Genomic DNA, 18469 nt, shown 5'->3' with positions numbered 1-18469 from the left:
GCCCTGCCCCAGTTCAAATTGCTGCAATCCTGGGTACATGTGTAAATGCTGTGCCCAAGAGCAGCTGACTGGAATGAACTGCACCTGGAGTTCAGTCAGGGTAACTGGACATGTAGATGCACCCGGTAACTCCTAGAAGAAAAAGCATCTTCGGTTGGCTCATGGAGTTTTTTTTCTAGGCTGATGAATGAGCAGATTTTTTCACAGCCCAGCTATCAAACTTCCCCACCACTAGAAGACAAATATGTCAACAATTATCATAAAGAGCTGTCACGACCAAGGGAGACCTGATTCAAGCTTCATGCTAGCTACCTCTTGGTTTGTTCAAAATTAATATTTTAGTAAAGTGCTTTCCACTGGAGCACTTGCAGAATGTCACTATCATTTTTTAGTTTTCTTAATTTATAAATAGGAGAAGTGAAGGCATTTATATAATATTTCCAAAGTTACAAAGGAGATCTATAGCAGACATTGACTATCAGATCTGTGTACTACCCACAGGACAACGTAGTATTGTGCTGTTTCATAATTGTGAATAACTGGATATTGTCAGTGGAGAGCTAGCATCATCAGACCTATGTCACTTACATAGAGAGATACCAGTTTAATCTAAAACAGAGAAACTCACTAAGCACCACACTGAAAGTCATGGAGAGGAAAATTCTTCTCTGTTAGGCCAGATGAATCGTTTGATATTTTCTACTTTGGGAAAAAAACCCTAATGAACACTTATCCCACATTGTAATTTGATTGCCAAAGCAAGAAGTGTTTGCAGAGAAACATACTGAAGGGGATTATAATAGTGTCACCTGAAATGCAGATTTGCCCCTGACTAGTACTAGTTTAAAAACGGGAAAACTTGTTTCATGAACCTTTTATCATAAAACACATTCTATTTTATTCAATGGAAAATTTCAAAATGCTTTGACCAGTTCTACCCATGGCATTCTTTTGTTTGTTTTGTGACACTCAGTCTTGAATCCACAGGGAGGGAGGTTTTTTTGGCAGCAGCTGGACTTTTAACAATATCATGCTGTATCCACTGCTCTGTGAGGCTTATTACATGTAATGTATAATGTCCTGTAGGATGCAAATTCCCGTTCTTATCTCTCAGGCTTACCTGAGCTAGGTGCAAGAACGATGTCTGTCGTTTCAGAGAAGAAACAAATCTTCGTGCAATAGGAAGTTTCTTTTCCATCAGGGCTTCTGGTAGGTTTTCCAAAGAAGAAACTACCCACTGTTCCCAGTTTTTAGCAAAAGTTCTTATATCTGCTAGTAAACTACAGTAAAAATAATTTACTAAAGAAAGACCAACATTGATTTGCATCTTTTTTAAGGGGTATCTTCTAAAAAGCCAAGGGGCCTCCCGCAGAAATATCAGCAACATAATAACGCAGACAGACAAAATCTCAAGGAGGAAGGAATAGGAGGATTCACACATGACAGATACCAGTCCCATTCATAATGAATTGCTGGAAAGGTGCTTTGATATTATAGCCATGATTTTGATACAGAAATCTCACTAGGGAAAAATCAGTCTCTCTCCAAATAAAAGAACACTTTCAGTCTCCTTTATCCACAAAGATCTGTTCTGTAACCTACTTACTTTTATACCTACTCCCTTCATTCTCTTCCTTTCATGTCCAAGTTCACTCAATACTCCTGTCTGGAGGGTTTCTCTTAAAGGAATGGATTTTCTTCCTAAACTGGCTACATTAGCTATTCAGCTAATGTAGGGGTATTCAAGCTTTTTTAGTCTAAGTAACCCCGGTGGGTGGACACCGAGCATGGAGGGTGAGGGGGTGGTGTGTGGCCGGACACTGAGCGGGGAGGCGGGGACAGTGTGCGGGTGGGCGGGCGGGGATGGAGCATTGCCGCCTCCCAGGAGCAGGGCCAGGGCAGGGCGGGGAACCTCACTGGGCTGGGGTGAGGGCAGCGGTGTCCCTCTGCAGGGTAGGGAAGCTCACCGGGCTGGTGTGCGGCAGCAGTCACCACCACATGCGAGCTTCCCTGCCCCACAGAGGGATGCCACTGCCCTCACCTCACCTTGGCCCTGCTCTTGCGAAGCAGTGGCACTCCATCCCTGCACACTCATGCGTACCCCCTAGGATCAGTCCAAGTACCCGTAAGGTAACATGTACCCCTAGTAGACAACCCCTGGGTTAATGGGAAAAAAGCTACAGCTGCTATATGAGAACTCCCCTTTCAGCCAGATGCCATAGGTAACTCCTGGGACAGGGGTATCTTGAGTAAATGAGAACAGATTCTCAGCTGCTGTAATTTAAATTGGCAAAGATGCTGCTAGAAATGGTCACATTGAATACAGGTTGTAAGAGCTCTCCCCCTCATTACTCCCTAAGATCTATTCTAAGGTGTTAATAGCAACCACAGGCCTTATCCCGCAATCTTTATCCATGTAATTAGTTTTCAGTCAGGAGAAGAGTGCCACTGAATTCAGAAAGCTAGAATTTGATCAGCTGGGCCCCAAAAATGGAAATAATAAAAAAGATTATACTCATTGTCTCATTTAATTACAAATGTAATGTGAATATCAAGTCATAGGAGGAGAGGGCAACTACCCAGTACATCCAGAATTTAAAATATTTTGGAAAAACTTTCCACATAGGTCTATTTCAGTTTTACAGACTCCATCAGTTCAGACTACTTGCATGCATGGTTCCATTTTAGAAATGTATAGACAATTAATGAGGTGAGTGTAAAAAAGTATATACTATCAACTCATCATCTGCTGCCTCCAAAGCTTTTTTGGAACATTTTACCTCCTAGTAATTAATATAGCATTAGTATAAACTTCCAAGTACTTACCTTTCTGGCATTTCTTGCATTGTTGCAGGAATAAGTACATCTGTAAGGACCTTGAACAAGATAATATAATACATTTTATTACACTTCCCTTTTCAACATATTGAGAAAGGAATTTAAGTCCTGGGAAATTTCACTTCCATTCTAAAGTCCTAAAAATCTTTCCCATTTACATCCCTTTGAAGTTTTCCCCATGCTTCTTGAGAAAAGAAAAACCTAGATAAAGAAGAAAAGAAACAGACATAAATAGCAGTGTCTTTTCACATTCTTCATTGTTAGGGATATGTTAATTCAGTAAAATTTCTTATATTCCGCTTGTTGTCTGAATAGGAAAAACACTATTTGATAGAGGTCTATCTCAAAACTTCTCCAAAATCCTTTCACTTTGTATTTTGTGAAACAAGAACTTATCATAATGGAATGAGTTGTGACTGTTAAACAGAGCCAGCCCAATAATTCTGTGACAACTGGACAAAAAAGTTGATAGTACAAGGTTGAATGGATTATCATAGAATTATAGAAAATTAGGGTTGGAACGGACCTCAGGAGGTCATTTAGTCCCCCCCCACCCCCTCCACAAAGCAGGACCATCTCCAACTAGATCATTCCAGCCAGGGCTTTATCAAGCCAAGCCTTAAAAACTTCCAAGGATGGAAATTCCACCACCTCTCTAGGTGACTTGTTCCCGTGCTTCACCATCCTCCTAGTAAGAACGTTTTTCCTAATATCCAGCCTAAACCTCCCTTGCTGCAACTTGAGACCATTGCTCCTCGTTCTATCATCTGCCACCACTGAGATCAGTCTAGCTCCATCCTCTTTGAAGCCATCCTTCAGGTAGTTAAAGGCTGCAATCAAATCCCCCCTCAGTCTTCTCTTCTCTAAACTAAATAAACCCAGTTCCCTCAGTCTCTCCTCACAAGCCATGTGCCCCAGCCCACTAAACATTTTCATTGCTCTCCCCTGGACTTTCTCCAACTTATCCACATCCTTTCTATATGCGGCCCCCAAAACTGGACACAATATTTCAGATATGGCCTCACCAGTGCTGAATAATTCCCCTCCACCAGAGGGGAATAATTACTTCTCTCAGTCTGCTGACAAAACTCCTACTAATGCAGCCCAGTATATTGTTAGCCTTCTTGGCAACAAGGGCACACTGCTGACTTATATTCAGCTTATTGCTCACTGTAACCCCCAGGTCCTTTTCTGCAGAGCCGCTGCTGAGCCAGTCAGTCCCCAGGCTGTAGCGGTGCATGGAGTTCTTCCATCTTAAGTGCAGGACTTTGCAGTTGTTCTTGCTGAACCTCATGAGGTTTTTTTTGGCCCAATCCTCCAATTTGTTTAGGTCACTCTGAATCCTAGTCCTACCCTCCAGCATATCTACTACACCTCCCAGCTTTGTGTGATCCGCAAACTTGCTGAGTGTGCAATCCATCCCATCGTTCAGATTGTTAATGAAGATATTGAACAAAACCAGCTCCAGGACCGAAGCTGGGACACTCCACTTGATACCAACTGCCAGCTAGACATCGAGTCATTGATTACTACTCCTTGAGCCTGACAATTCAGCCAGCTTTCTATCCACCTGACAGTCCATTCATCCAACCCAGACTTTTCCTTAGCTTGCTTACAAGAATGTTGTAGGAAATGCCTTGTTTAAGTCAAGCTATATTATGTCCACTCCTTTCCCTGCATCCATAGAGCCAGTCATACATAGAAGACAATCAGGTTGGTCAGGCATGACTTGCCCCTAGTAAATCCATGCTGACTGTTCCTAATCACCTTCTTCTCCTCCAAGTGCTTAGAAATGGATTCTTTGAGGACCTGCTCCATGATTTCTCCTGGGACTGAGCTGAGGCTGACTGGTCTGGAGTGCTGGATTGAATTTCTGAATATATCAGAAACTTTTGATGTGACCTTAAGCCAGCTGCTGTGCCTTGCTATAATAGAGATACTTATCTTTCTCCAAGTCATTGTCTTCTTGGTCTATTTAGACAGTAAACTTTTGGGGGCAAAAGTTTCCCTCACAGCACAAAACCGTGACTCTCCCTTCTAAATATTTTAGGTCCCCAATATCAGGGTATTGGAGCATTTCATTCTCTTCAATGTGTTTGTCTTCGCAGCACCCTGTCAGGTATGGACCCTGCTTGAGAGATGTGGAAATCAGTGGAAGTTAGGTGCATAAATACAGTATGATCTGAGCTGAGGGGCATGAGCACATGAACAAGCTACTGGCAGGTAAAAGGAGATTTACCACAGGTCAGCTGCTTCATGGTAACTGCCTGTGTATGTGGTGACCCCTGCCTCCAATTATCCTCCCCCACACTCTCCCCAGCCCCAAGCAGCTCCTTGCAGGCTGCCAGTCTGCAAGAGAAAACCCATGGTTTCCTGCAGTTTTCTCATTTAAAGGGGGAAATCCGCATTTTTCTCCTTTAAAGGAGAAAAGCTGCATTTTTATATGCTTTTTCACAGAGAACAGGAAACCCAGATGTCTGTTGATTAGTATCCTCAGCAATCGAGCCACCTCTTCTTCTCCTGCCCATATATCCTGGAGAGTTTTCAGCATTTGGTGCAGGTCCTGTAACTCATTCACAGAGATGTGAAAAAACTCTTGAGAGATTCCACTGGATTCCAACCCCTTCAATTGTCTTTTTGGCAAAAAGGAAAGTCTATGTCAAGACCAACATTCTTATACAGTTCATATAATATAAATACGTTTGTTCTGACTATTGTGATCATTATTATTGGTAACCCACTAAAATGCCCAATTTTTTGATAAATATGTCAAGAATGTTTTGAATTTTTAGAAACAAGACCTAAAGGAAAGTGACACAGAAGAAATACTGAATTCTTTAATTTGATTAAGTTGTGGGCAATTTTATTATTTCAGGGTTCTAATTCTGTACTTTGTGGCATTTTACCCCTTTGACATAGATATTATCTTTATTCATAACAAGTGTGTATGTAGATTTTGTACCGTACATTTGTAATATGAAAACCCAGTATAAATCCCAGGCACATAAGGAGATAAGGCAGTGGAAATAGTCAAAGAGGAGTAATTCATATCTTTATACTATTTTCGTACTACATATTGAATCTAATAATATCTACTCTCTTTACTGCTTGTAATGCCTTTGTGAAATACATTTTCCTTTGGTGGATATTTTTCTTGATTTCAGTAAAGAAATACAAATAGTTCCAGAAAAATATGTAGTGTTAAGTAACGCCCCCCACCTCTGTTCACACATCAGTTTGGTTTTCTGACTTGCCAGTTGCTCTTTCATGTAATCTATGTGGATCTGTGAAACTTATCAGGAAGATTGCAATAATCCTTTCATATTTGTATGGTGTCTCCTGTGGAACTCCAAGTCCTTCAAAGACTTTCATTACTTACGGATCAGATTTTTCTAAGGAATCCAACACACCCACCTGAACGTGGCATCCCCTGATTGCTCCTATTTCTTTTTCATGAATGGTAAAGTTAAACAGAGAGAGATTAGATGCCAAAGTCTAAGATCCCTACTGTAGCCTGGTTTACACAGTTTTTACAGTGATTCAGTTTTTCAGTTAGAAAGGGAACTCTTTTACCAAAATAGATGCATCAGTATAGCCACGAGGGTGGAAACACCACTCCATACTATGCAGTAGTGAGAGTTCCTTAGCATACTACTGTGCCTATATCTATAGTAAGGGTGCACTGATAGAGATTTATGGGGGTGATACTGATAGCCAATTTTTAAGGGGGCATATTGGCCAATACTGATCTGATTTCCAATGGGCAGCCTGGCAGCTTGAAGAGCAGCGTCCGGCTGGTAAGTCTGTCGTGGTAGAAGGGGAGGGCATACGCATGGGGAGGGCAGATCAAGACTCCTGTGGTGAGGGAGTGGGGCTGGGGCAGGGGCAGGGGCATGCACTTCCCAGCCAGGGCAGAGCATGGGATGGAGCCACGGCTCGTTGCAGAGCATGGGGAGGGAGGGTGGCTACTGTTGCTGCACATACCCCAGAAGGGCATAGGGGGCATGTGACCTCGGATCTGTGTGCAGGGTGGGGCGGGCTGCTTCTGTGGGCTGGGGCTGGGGCTGTGCTCCAGCCCATAGCAGCAGCCCGCCCTGCTTTGTGCACAGATCTAGAGGCACATGCCCCCTCCATGCCTTCCCAGGGTGTGCATAGCAGCAGGAGCTGCCCCCTCTCCCTGTGACCCCCGGATGAACCGTGACTCCATCCCGCACCCCATCCCACCCCCACTGGACAGCACCTGCCACTGCTCCAGCCCCATTCCCTCTCTCATCACGGGGTCCTCTATTTGCCCCTTATCCCCTTCTCCTCCCTCCTCCCCTTCCACCACAACAGACTTACCAGATGGACACAGCTATCCAAGCTGCCGGGCTGTGTTCCTTACTGCCTATGTGCTGTACTGTGGCTGCACAAAAGCATCTATCAGCCACATCAGGCAAAAAAAGCCAATTTCCGATGCCGGCAATTTTCTTTATATGGGTGCCGATCTGATATCAGACCAATGTATTGGTGCACTTCCACTCTACCTCTACAGGTACCCCTACTTTCACAAGAGAAGAGTCAGACCAGGCCTGTGCCACAAGGTTTGCCACAATTAGGCTGGTTGACCTTCCAATCAGAATAGCACCAGAAAAAAAAATGTAGCTGGTGCAGGTGGATCAATTTATTAAGGAGATTATACAGCATAGAGCTTGTGACAGCAGGCAACTGGACTCACTCTCCCAGAGGGTCCCTTAGAGTCGTGTGTTGCCATGGTTATTATATCAGAAAAAAGCCCCTGATAGAAAGCCAGGTGATGCTGGCAAAAGAGGTTTTTTACCATTCTAGTTAAGAATCTTGAACAACATCTTGTAGAACAACATAAGCTGTACTGGGAAAAGGGCTTTTGATATTGGTATTAGTTGTAACTATTTTGTGCATAGGCAAGACCTCATCTTTATCCAGGCCTAATCTTCATTGTGGGTGTTGGATCCATAAGGGGAATTTTCTTCAGTAAAACATGAGTGAGAAGCTCAGGATTTGACCTTGTGTGTGACAAAAATTGTGGCTGATTAGGGAACAGAAATTCTGTTGATTAGGGAATTCTGTTTTCACTTACACTGGTTTTATGCAAATAACATTTATAGCATCAATGCTGTGTGGAGAAGACAGTCAAGTCCCAGGACTTCTCTTGTTCTAACTTCTGTATTACATTTTACCTGGATACAAGCAGTGAGATGGCAGAGGTTATCCATATAACTGAATGCCTAGCTCACCTTGTAGAGTATTGAGTCACAGACACAGAAGATGTCAATGATGATAGGATTTTCAAGCAGAGGCAGAAGGTGGTCTGGCATTCCTTGCCAAAAATGTAACAAAAAATGCTGAATCTATGGAAAGGAAACCAAAACATTGGTTGTGCATAAGCAGTGCCTTTTCTGCTACCTATTCATATATAACCAAGAATGTGTGTGTAAACAGACTTACCTCTTCAAAGTTCCCATTAATTGCATTGTCAAGGACACACTGACAGTGTGTTTTATACATCATGATAAGGGTATCTACCTGTTTTGGAAGGAAGAAAGATTAAACAGAATCTGTCCCTCTTCCCCTTTAGTATTATAACAAAACAGATTTCTGCTTTCTTTTGCTAGTGCTTAAGTACAGAACACAACATTTGTAGTATAAAAGAAATGAAAATGTATGACACAAATATACATATTGTGGCCATAGCTCTTAGGAAATAACAATACATTGAACATTCATATCTAATACTTTATCAACATTTCCAGGGCCCCTTCCTATTATCAGAAGTGCAGGTGCATCACTGAGTATATTTTGAAAATGCATACAGAGCTATTGCATGGACAGAAAGATGTTACTTCTACCAAGTCAGTTGGTGAAGTACATGGACATTTTTAAAGATAGGATTAATCACTAAGGGCAGTGCAGGTTAATCATTAGGCTGCTATAGGCGTCTATGAGTGTTTTGAAACATCATCTGGTTGGACAAATGAGAAAAAAAGCTGTCAGTCATTTGGTCAAAGTTTAATCATCACCTTACAAGAGCAAAGCTTTAAACCAGAAATTTTCTTTCATCTCAATAAACTGATTCATCTCAAGTGTAATGCTTTTTTATATTAATGGGACTGCAGAGAAATAATTGACAATAGAAATTGTCTACATGTCTAGAAAAATGAGATCACATGTCAGTAAAGTTGTTCATCTGCAAAACATTTTCAAAAAGAAAAAAACTTAGACACTGGGCAAAATTTGGTTGATGGTCCAGGCTCCTAGAAAGCTTGCTAAGGTTAGCAAATGTTTCCAGTGAACCACAGCCCACTTTTGTATGAAACAGGTTATACTTTAGACTGTCAGAAAATGTATAATGAGTTCTAATACATAGTTCCTTGTGTGAAACACTATTGACTTTGAAAGTGTTGCACAATAACATGTTAATGAATTCAACATGTTAATTAATTATTTGTAGACCTTTTGAAAACTATTAAGTAAATAAAAAATCAATTTTCAGAAAAAATATCATCCTTTTTTAATTGTAACTCCCACAGTTGACATTTGCTTTTCCAGGTCCTCCACTCAAATTTCTTCATCCTCATTAGAAATCATTTGAGCTACATTCTGGATATTTTCACAGTTCTGCAGCTGAATGAAATATTTCTTTCCAAGAATTATACTGTGGTACATCAATGAAACTATATCTGTACAGCAGTGGCCATGTGGAGCAGCAGCTGGGCAGCACAGATGCGGTGGTGAGCATGAGTGACTGGTGCCTCCAGAATCTGGGGGGGCACCTGCAGAAGCTGCAGATGGCAGCGGCCCTCTCAGGGGGGGCACCAACCCTACCAACAGCATCAGTGTCGGCCATTGGGGGGCACTGCCCCCTTCAGGGGGGAACATACACCCCCTACCAGTTGCCTGTGGTGGTGAAGCAGCCGCACTGCAGCCTAGCGCGGCGCAAGCTCTGGGCGGGCAGCAGCAGAAAACACTGCCTTACGGTGGCAAGCAGGAGGGCTGCTTTCCTTTGCATTGAGCAGTTCATGCCCTGCTGCTGCTGCCACACCTCAGCCCTGACGGGTGACTCAGAGCTGGCGCGAGGCCCAGGCTAGCAGCAGCAGCGGGGAATGAACTGGTGCTCAACGTGGGGGAAAAGCGGCTGCTCCCCCTCCCACTGCCGGTGCCCTGTGCTGAAGCCACTCAGAGCTCATGCAGGGCTGCCTGTGCCTGCTCTCTGTTGCCACCGCTGCCCCACAGGGTGATGGTGACACAGAGGAGAGGCAGGACAGCCCTGCATGGGCATTGTCTGGCAATGGGGGGAGTGCGCTTTTCCCCTGTGCTAAGCACTATCCTCGCCGCTACTGCTCAGTCCAGATGGAAAAGCATGGGGTGCATGGGGTTGGGGCTGTGTGCTTGTCCCCACCTGTACCACAGGGCTGGGACAGGGGCACTGGGAGTGAGTGGGTGCACAGGAGCCAGCAGCAGCCAGGTGGGAGCACAGGGCTCATACTGGTGTCCCGGGGCCAGCGCTGGCAGGGCCCAGAGCAGGGCAGCAGGAGTGCAGGGTCCTAGCTGGCAGAGGCTCTATGGAGCGGGTCAGTTCCCTCCTCTCCCTGCTGGTGCAGCCCAGCCCAGCTCTACAGACCCCTGCCAGCCCACACCCCATGCTCCTACCGCCCCACTCTGGGCTGTACTAGTGCTGGCCCCAGGACACTGGTGCAGGCCCTGCGCTCCCACTTGCTACCACTTCCCCCCCGCTGCTTTCCTCACTTTCCTGCCCACCCACCCACTGGCCACTCTGCACTACATGGCTCCCATACCCACACACACACACATCCACACATCCCTACAACCCCCATATGCAATCACTTCTGTATATATAGCACAAGCACACACAAATCAGGACAAAATATATTTTTGAATTAAATTAAAATATATTATTATGGGTGTTTGATTTTTAGTATGTAATTTGTTTTTTATTCCCCTAAAATGGCAAACCCTCTTCCCCAAAGGAGTACTTCCAGGGGCAAGGGGAGGGACTTCCAGTGGCAAAGGTCAGAGGTTAGGGGCAGGACTTCTGGTCCCAAGGTGGCAACCAGTGGGCGGGACACCTGTCAAAGGGTGGGGCTACCCATGCGACCCTCGACAGCTTGCCAAAATTCAGTAAGGGGCCCTCTGCCCAAAATAATTGCCCACCCCTGATCTACAGTGTCTCAACCATGCTGTACTCAATCTTTTTTCAACCACAACAGAGATTATCTACATAAGAAAGTTCTGCTTTAACTTAAACTAAGCTATGTTCCCACTATCATTTCTAAAATGCAGAATATACTTTTGTTTATCCAAAAAGAGCCTGTTTTTTGGAACCATGAGAATTATCTAAGACAGCAACTGCAGACAGGAGGACAAGGCCAGTAGACTTGTTTTGCCAGATACCTCCAGCTGCCCTCAGACATTTATGTTACAGGAGTACCCTGTAACAAATGAGAGATGTAAGAAAGTCATATATAGTTAGTGGATAATGTTTCTGTAACTGGTACCTATCATTGGATGCATCTACATGAGATGCTACTGTACAGTGGTTATTTTGCATTTATTTAGCGCTTGTATAACAAGTACTAAATAAAAATACAGTAAACAGAGATACTGCACAGTAGCACCAGCATACATCTTTTAAGTGATGCTACTGAGCAGTAACCTAATAATACTGTGCAGTAGCATATTAGCACTGTCTGTGCTGTGGCATGCTACTATGCAGTATTATTAGGCTACTGCACAGTCAGAGTCTCATGTAGATGCACCCACTATGTAGCATAATTTGTAGGTTTTGTTCAGAACCAATATCACTGTTGTTGTGCACTATCTAGAGCTTCTTGTTGATAGCTATTCATAACACAAGGTTTTCCATAGTCTGTACTCTTTTTACACCTCCTGAAGAAGTAGACATAAGCCCAGTAGCTATAACTTCTGAGAAGATGAATAAGGTAATAGGTACTGGAAGAGCAGGTCAGTAGCTTTCAGTTACCCCTTGCCCCAATATCACAATGGTAGCTACCATTTTGGCTACCTCAGGGGATTTAACTGTCAATTTCCAGATTTTACAACTGGATCTAGGGAGTTAACCTCTGAAGTTTGGAGTTGTAAAAGATGCATATCTCCTGTGGAACACGTAAAACTTACACGTACATATGATGATGACTAGTGGTTTACATCAGCAAAACTGCTAATTGAACAGTTCACAGAGCAAATGTGGATCAGAGTAACACAGTACTGACTGGTAAAATACATAATTTACCATTTCTTTTGTGCTAGTCAGTTACATAAGTTCTAAGGCATTGTTCTTGTTTCCTACTAGGATGACATATAGAACTGAACAAATTGTCCATACTACAATTGTACATAAAATTAAAACAGTGAAATACAAATAGAATCCTGGCTAAGAAGTATTTGATAAGGAAATTAGTGAATAACTTCAAGTAATCCATATGCTCAAAATTTTGTGATCTGTTCATAGACCATTGATGAAGATGGGAGGAGGGAAGAAAAGATAAAATTCACCCAATTATTTCTTGCTCCAATCTAATCAGTAGAAAATTTACTTTAAAATACAAAGGCATTTGGAATGAATACAGCTCTTAACTATTTGTTTGTTTTGCCCTCCCCTTCCTACATACCATCAGTTTGTAAAATACTAGATGAGTTAATAGGTAAATAATTCAACCACCTTTCCACTGGAGAGCCAGTTAATCGGCATTAGTAAAGGTTTGCCCCTTCTATAAATCAGTCACCTATGTTTGATTATGGACATTTGTGACTCTTTCATGTCAATACTATGATGTCTCAAAGGCTGAGATATGGAAGGAAAGTTCGCTGACAAGTTTTGGTTTGTAAGTCAAGAAAGAGGCATCTCACATTTTACCTTGTCTTTAGAAATGCACCCTTGAAGCACAAAGTGTTGAGCACTGGGGAATTCTGGAAGGAGAGTTCCCGTTTTGGAACTAAGAGAATACTTTCGAGTGAAGCCACCCTAGAGTATAAAAAAAATACAAGGAAAAAAATTAGATATGTGCCCCACTACTAAAACAATTATTAATACTAAACTGATGTTTTACCTAGCAAGACTCAAAAATTCCAAAATATTTAAGTTTGAAAGTAATCCATTCATAATATTGATTCTTATTGAACCTTGGTCCTAGAATAGTAAGGACTTAAACACGTGTTCATCTTTAGTTCCCCAAATTCTGTTTACAAAATGGTACAAACCTGGACTTAACTCCACTGACTTCATGAACTTCTGCTGGCTTCAAAGAACTGACTCAAGATTTACAGGCACAGAACTCTGTAAGAGCAGGCAATGATATTGGGCCAAATTTATCCTAAATACAAACTCTGCTGACTTTTCACAGTGCTGTTTTAGACCCATGGTTTCTAGAAGAGACTTTTTAGAAACTTTTAATACAATAACACATTCACTGCAGTAAGTGTCCAGATACACCAAAGAGGCTTATGATGGAAATAGGTTCCCATGTATTTATAAAGGTCCCCAGAATAGTCTGACTTGTACACAGGTGATTCCCATTCATTTCCTTCCATAAAGCAAATTAGCTCGGAGAGCTCTGCTACTTTCATATAGCAGACAGAGTTCTAGATTAGTCCAAAAAAAACAGTTTATTGGTTTGATCCCTGCTGAAGATTGAGTTATCCAGGCGGAGTTAGCCACAGATTATTACTGGTCTGCAGCAATACTATGAAATAACTCCTAAGCTTAGAACTGAAGCTCCTAGACAATAGGAGCTCTGCCTAAGTAAAGCCTCCAGGACTGAACCTTGGAGCAAGAGGTGAAAAATAATTTGTTCAACTAAAATACCAAGGCAATATAGGTAGGCAAATTATCATTAGCCAAGCTGGAATTTGGTTAGAACACTATGGTCATTCCCCTCTTCCAAACAGAGCTAGGTGCCTACAGGTAACCCATAAGGATGGTATTCTTAGGAATACTTCAGTGCCTCAAAGTAAGCTGGTTGTGGCACTACTTAGTACTGACTAGGCATGTCTATACATGCAATTAATGAAGACCAAAAAATTTTGGAGCTTATTCCTCCAGAGTATTTTGCTCTCAGACACACCATTTGAATGTGCACCCGGGAGCACAAAACTGTGGAGCAAATTGCTCCAGAGTTTATTTGTGTGCATCACATGAAGCCCGGTTGGAACAGTCCAGGCTGGCAGGTGACCCAGGGGGTCAGCCCGCCAGCCGAGGGCTGCTCTGACCAGGCTCCATGTGCTGTAGGGAGGGACGGGGTGTTGGGTGGAACACAGGGAGCCTCAATGCAGGGCTAGCTGGAAGGCAGCCCCCACACTGAGGCACACTACACCTCAGCCAGCTGTGGAGTGGCAAATGGAGATGGGAAAGCAGCCAGCCCAGGCTAACTACTCCACCATCTCCACATGCTGTGGAACAGCTGCCTGGGGTGAGGCCCCACGGGTTAGTCCTGAGCTGAGGCACCCTGTGCCTCAGCCAGCCAGGGCAGCATCTACACATGTACTGCTGTGCATGAAAAAACACTGCAGCAGGGTAGGACTTGTATTTACAAGTCCTATCCTGCTGCAGAGTTTATTATTTTCATGTGCCCTAATAGGGAGGTACATGTAGATGCTGACATGTTTACTGTGCAGTTAATTGGTCAACTGTGCAGTAAACATCTTACGTAGATGCACCCAATCAGAGAAAAAATGCTCCCTTCACCAGCTTTTTCCCCATTGTTTTCCACTTAAGTAGTAGCCTACCTTTAAGCCTGCTGAATTTGTGAGGACTAAAAAGCTCAGCACAAGTGCAGGCTATATATAGAGAGAAAAGTTTATTAAAATTGTAACCCTGAACTTTCATATTAGCCATTCTAGTGTGAAGAGACAGTAGGTGCATATCAAGAAACAATAACAGCCCTACTTTACTGAGTGTACAATAGGACATGACAAATCCACACTTCTTTAGGTTGCTCATTTTATAATTCTCATGCGATTCTGGCTGCATCAGCTTACTTCCAGCAAAATTTGAACAGTAGCACCATGTATAACATTTCTAAGGCTTTCTTACTTTTACTATTTACACTGCATTAAACTTAGTAATGCAGTATGAACAACTACAATTAAGATGAAACTACAACTGTCAAAATAAATTAACATAATACATGTCATCCTTCCTTGATGAATCATGTTGGCTCCCATATATCACCTCTGGGCAGACTGGCCGAGGCTCAGCATTCCATTTCAATCTCACCTAATCCTCTTAGACAGGCATAGCAGCGCACACAGCCTTGTACAGACCTTTTGAACTGAGAAGACTTTCACCCTAAGAAGCCTACTAATTCTGGATGAGGCAGGATTTATTTGCCCCCTCTGAATTGGTGCTTGGGGATGCTGCTTTATTTGCTCACTCCTAGTTATACTACTGTCCACTAGGAAAGTACATTTACATTTTAGTTTGAGAGCTTAAGTGGTAGCTGGCCTTGTTCTAGCCCTCTGTGGGCACGTCTACCCGTGCATGAATGCGCTTTTCTTAATGTGCATTAAATGTAGTACCTCCAATGATAGGTACTAAATGAATGTACATTAGGCTGCCCTAATGTGCAGTAGTGCAAGCACACATTTTTTAGGTGATGCTTAATGCACAGTAGCCTATTTTATTGAGCATAAGTGTAACAGCACTTTTTTTACGCTACACTTTAATGCATAGTAAAATAGGTTACTGTGCATTAAAGCGCATGTGTAGATGAACACTGTGTAGGGTGAATCTCACCTTAGTATATTAGCAAGTTGAGCTGGTGTGGTAAAAGGAATTAAGAAAAAGAGGTTTTGTTGTGTCCGCTGATAAGATCTCACCAGTTGGAGGTCAGTTTTAAATTAAGTAGTTTCAAATGCTGAGTTTAGAAAACAGGAACTGCAGCTGATCATTGTTTATCATTCATGTTCCCCTTTAAAAAATTGAAATGTTAAACCTGATATTGCTGATCCATTTTTGAGGCTGTGTATGTGAGCTATCTCATAATCAGATTTTAATGAACAGTTCACTGCCATTTGAAAACAAACCAAAATAGAGAGCTAGGAATGAAAAATGTATGTTACTTAAACAGCACCTTGCCTGCATCAATGTATTCAACCACAGGTAAAGAGAGAAATGAAAGAAATGATAGAAATGTAAATACCGTATTGACCTAAACATTAGATGGTTAAATACAGGTTTGAGTCAGTATTTCTGCAGATCTACAATTGCCTTTCAGCATCAGGAGGTTTTTTTATTGATAACAGAAGCAATCTATATGACTTCATTATGCAATTGTCCATTAAATGTATTAAAAGCTTTTATTAAAAGAAATTAGTTCATTTAAAAGGCTTTCTTTTAAAGAGTAGAATATTTGCAACATTTTACTCTGCTAATGGGCTTATATGACTGTGGCTCAGTGCTAGGTTTGATATCTTAACCCACTGCCACCTGCCCTTTCATTTTAATACCATCTGTTTCTAATGGCTATTTAACATTAAGATAATTACAGCAATATTACCTGCCTAATTAACCATGCAGTCTCTAATGTCACATTAACTGATTTAGATAAAATAATTTGCTAATATCTTCACATACAGAAAAATACTAGAAATGTGATAAAACATACCAGCAATAAATATTCACTAAAATTTCATTGACAAATTCTTTAAAATCTGTTGATGTTTGAGTTGCTAATGGGAGTTCCTCCTCAAGAAATCAAGATAAATCATTTCTGGAATAACTACTTGAACATATTTTCAGGGTAGTGAACAGGAATTCAAGCATATTATCCATTTACTTTAATGGAAAGAATGTTGCCTATTTTTCACTTACACCAATTGGATAAGACCCTGCTTAATTCTTGCTTCTAAACCAGCCTGCACAGTCCCACACAACAGAGAGTCAGACTACACCACTCTTATGTTGAAAAGTCTCTTCTTGCCAGTACTGGGCATACTTCATTGGGTTTAGCTGTCAATCAAGCCAAAGATGCTGTACTGGCAAAGGTAGGATGTCTAATAGGAATGAGGACCTGTGGAAATTACTGTGTCCAAGGTGGAAAAAAATTTCAAAAAGCTTAATGTATTCAGGTCAGGGTGACCCAATAATCCCCCTCCCAGAATTCTGAAAGAATTGGCACACGATATTGCAAGTCTAAAAGCTAGAATTTTTAGTAAAACTATTAAGCTGGGTATTGCAAGGTGTAACTGGAAAATAGTAGCTGTACTACCTGTAAAATATACCTATATTACATTTAAGAAAAGGGAAAAGAGATGAGCTGAGTAACTACAGGCTCATTAGTCTGCCTTCAACTGTATGCAATTAAAGCAAGGGCTTTAGAACAAATTTTGAAGGAAAGAATAAAGACATGGAGGTAAAGGGCAAATGGGCTAAAATGCAACATGCATTTATCAAGGACTGACCACTCTAATATCTTTCTTCAATAAGATAAATGATTACTAGACAAAGAAAAGGCAGTAGACCTCATTTATGTGGACTTTAGTAAAGATATGGTATCATAGAGAAAGTATTAGTTAAATTGGAGAAGATGGGGATTAGTGCAAGAATTATTAGGTAGGTAAGAAGAGATGACAGTGGGCTGTAATGAAAGGGAAACTGATGAGCTAAAGGCTGTTTACTGCTAATAAAGAGTCTCAAGAATCAGGCTTTGGACAAATATTAATTTATACTTTTATTAATAACTGTGGCTCAAGAAGCAGGAGCCTGCTAATGAAAGTTGTTGGTGACACAAAGGTGAGAGGCAACACTTGTATGGTGGTAGAGTGGAATATCATTCAAGAAGAACCGAGTGACCTTTAAAAATTGACCAAAAGAAATGGGTTTAAATTTAACAATACAAAATTCAAGGTCAGGCATGTAGTGACTAATAACAAGAATTTCTGCTATAGTCTGGGAACTCATCAGCTGGATAAGGCAGAAGAAGATGACCTGGTACCTGTCAATCAAAATATAACTATGAGATGTCAGAGTTACAGAAAAACGCAAATATGATCTTAGAATGTCTCAGACCAAGTATTTCCAGAAGCAGAGGGAAAAAATAAAGCCATTGAACAAGCACTGGTAAACTCTCATCTGGAATACTAAGTACAGTTCTAATAATCTCATTCATTCACGAATGACGTATCCAAAATGGAATAGGTGCAGCGAAGGGCTACAAGGGTGATTAGGGAAATGGAAAGCCTATCTTATGAGAATACTATAAAAAACTGTCTTGTTCAACCTTAAAAGACAAAGATGGAGAGGGGATATAACTGGTCTCTATAAATATAGCAGAGAGGTAAACACAACAGAGGGATAGAGCTATTTAATCTATCAGACAATTCAAACCTAAGAACAAGTGAGATAAACTGTCCATGTATACACTTATGCTGGAAATTAGAAGAAGAAGAAGGTTTCTAAAAAGTTAGTGACATGCTGAAGTAGCTTTCCAATAGTAGGTTTTTGTAGCCATTATTGCAAATTTTTAAGATGGAATAGCCTTATGAAGGGGATTATATGATGTGGGTGCCTACAGTAACAGAAAACTAGACTCGATGACCTAGGAGTTCCCTTCCACTTCTATATATCCTCTATTCC

At 41.7% G+C, this 18469-nt stretch overlaps 1 protein-coding gene across 3 annotated transcripts in view; it reads right to left on the bottom strand.

Annotated features, from left to right (window-relative positions):
• RFX6 (regulatory factor X6) overlaps window positions 1-18469 on the bottom strand; it is a 60346-nt gene that overhangs the window by 20043 nt on the left and 21834 nt on the right. For all 3 annotated transcript variants that reach the window (XM_019479671.2, XM_014597384.3, XM_019479672.2), the window contains exons 7-11: window positions 12752-12859; window positions 8305-8382; window positions 8094-8207; window positions 2827-2876; window positions 1121-1280 (exon numbers count right to left, since the gene is read on the bottom strand). In XM_019479671.2, coding sequence (XP_019335216.1) covers window positions 1121-1280; window positions 2827-2876; window positions 8094-8207; window positions 8305-8382; window positions 12752-12859 — 510 coding nt within the window. The remainder of the gene's footprint in view (window positions 1-1120; window positions 1281-2826; window positions 2877-8093; window positions 8208-8304; window positions 8383-12751; window positions 12860-18469) is intronic.

The sequence above is a fragment of the Alligator mississippiensis genome, chromosome 1 (assembly GCF_030867095.1).
Source record: "Alligator mississippiensis isolate rAllMis1 chromosome 1, rAllMis1, whole genome shotgun sequence".
Classification (NCBI taxonomy): domain Eukaryota; kingdom Metazoa; phylum Chordata; order Crocodylia; family Alligatoridae; genus Alligator; species Alligator mississippiensis.
This window is presented reverse-complemented; position numbering and strand designations above follow the sequence as displayed.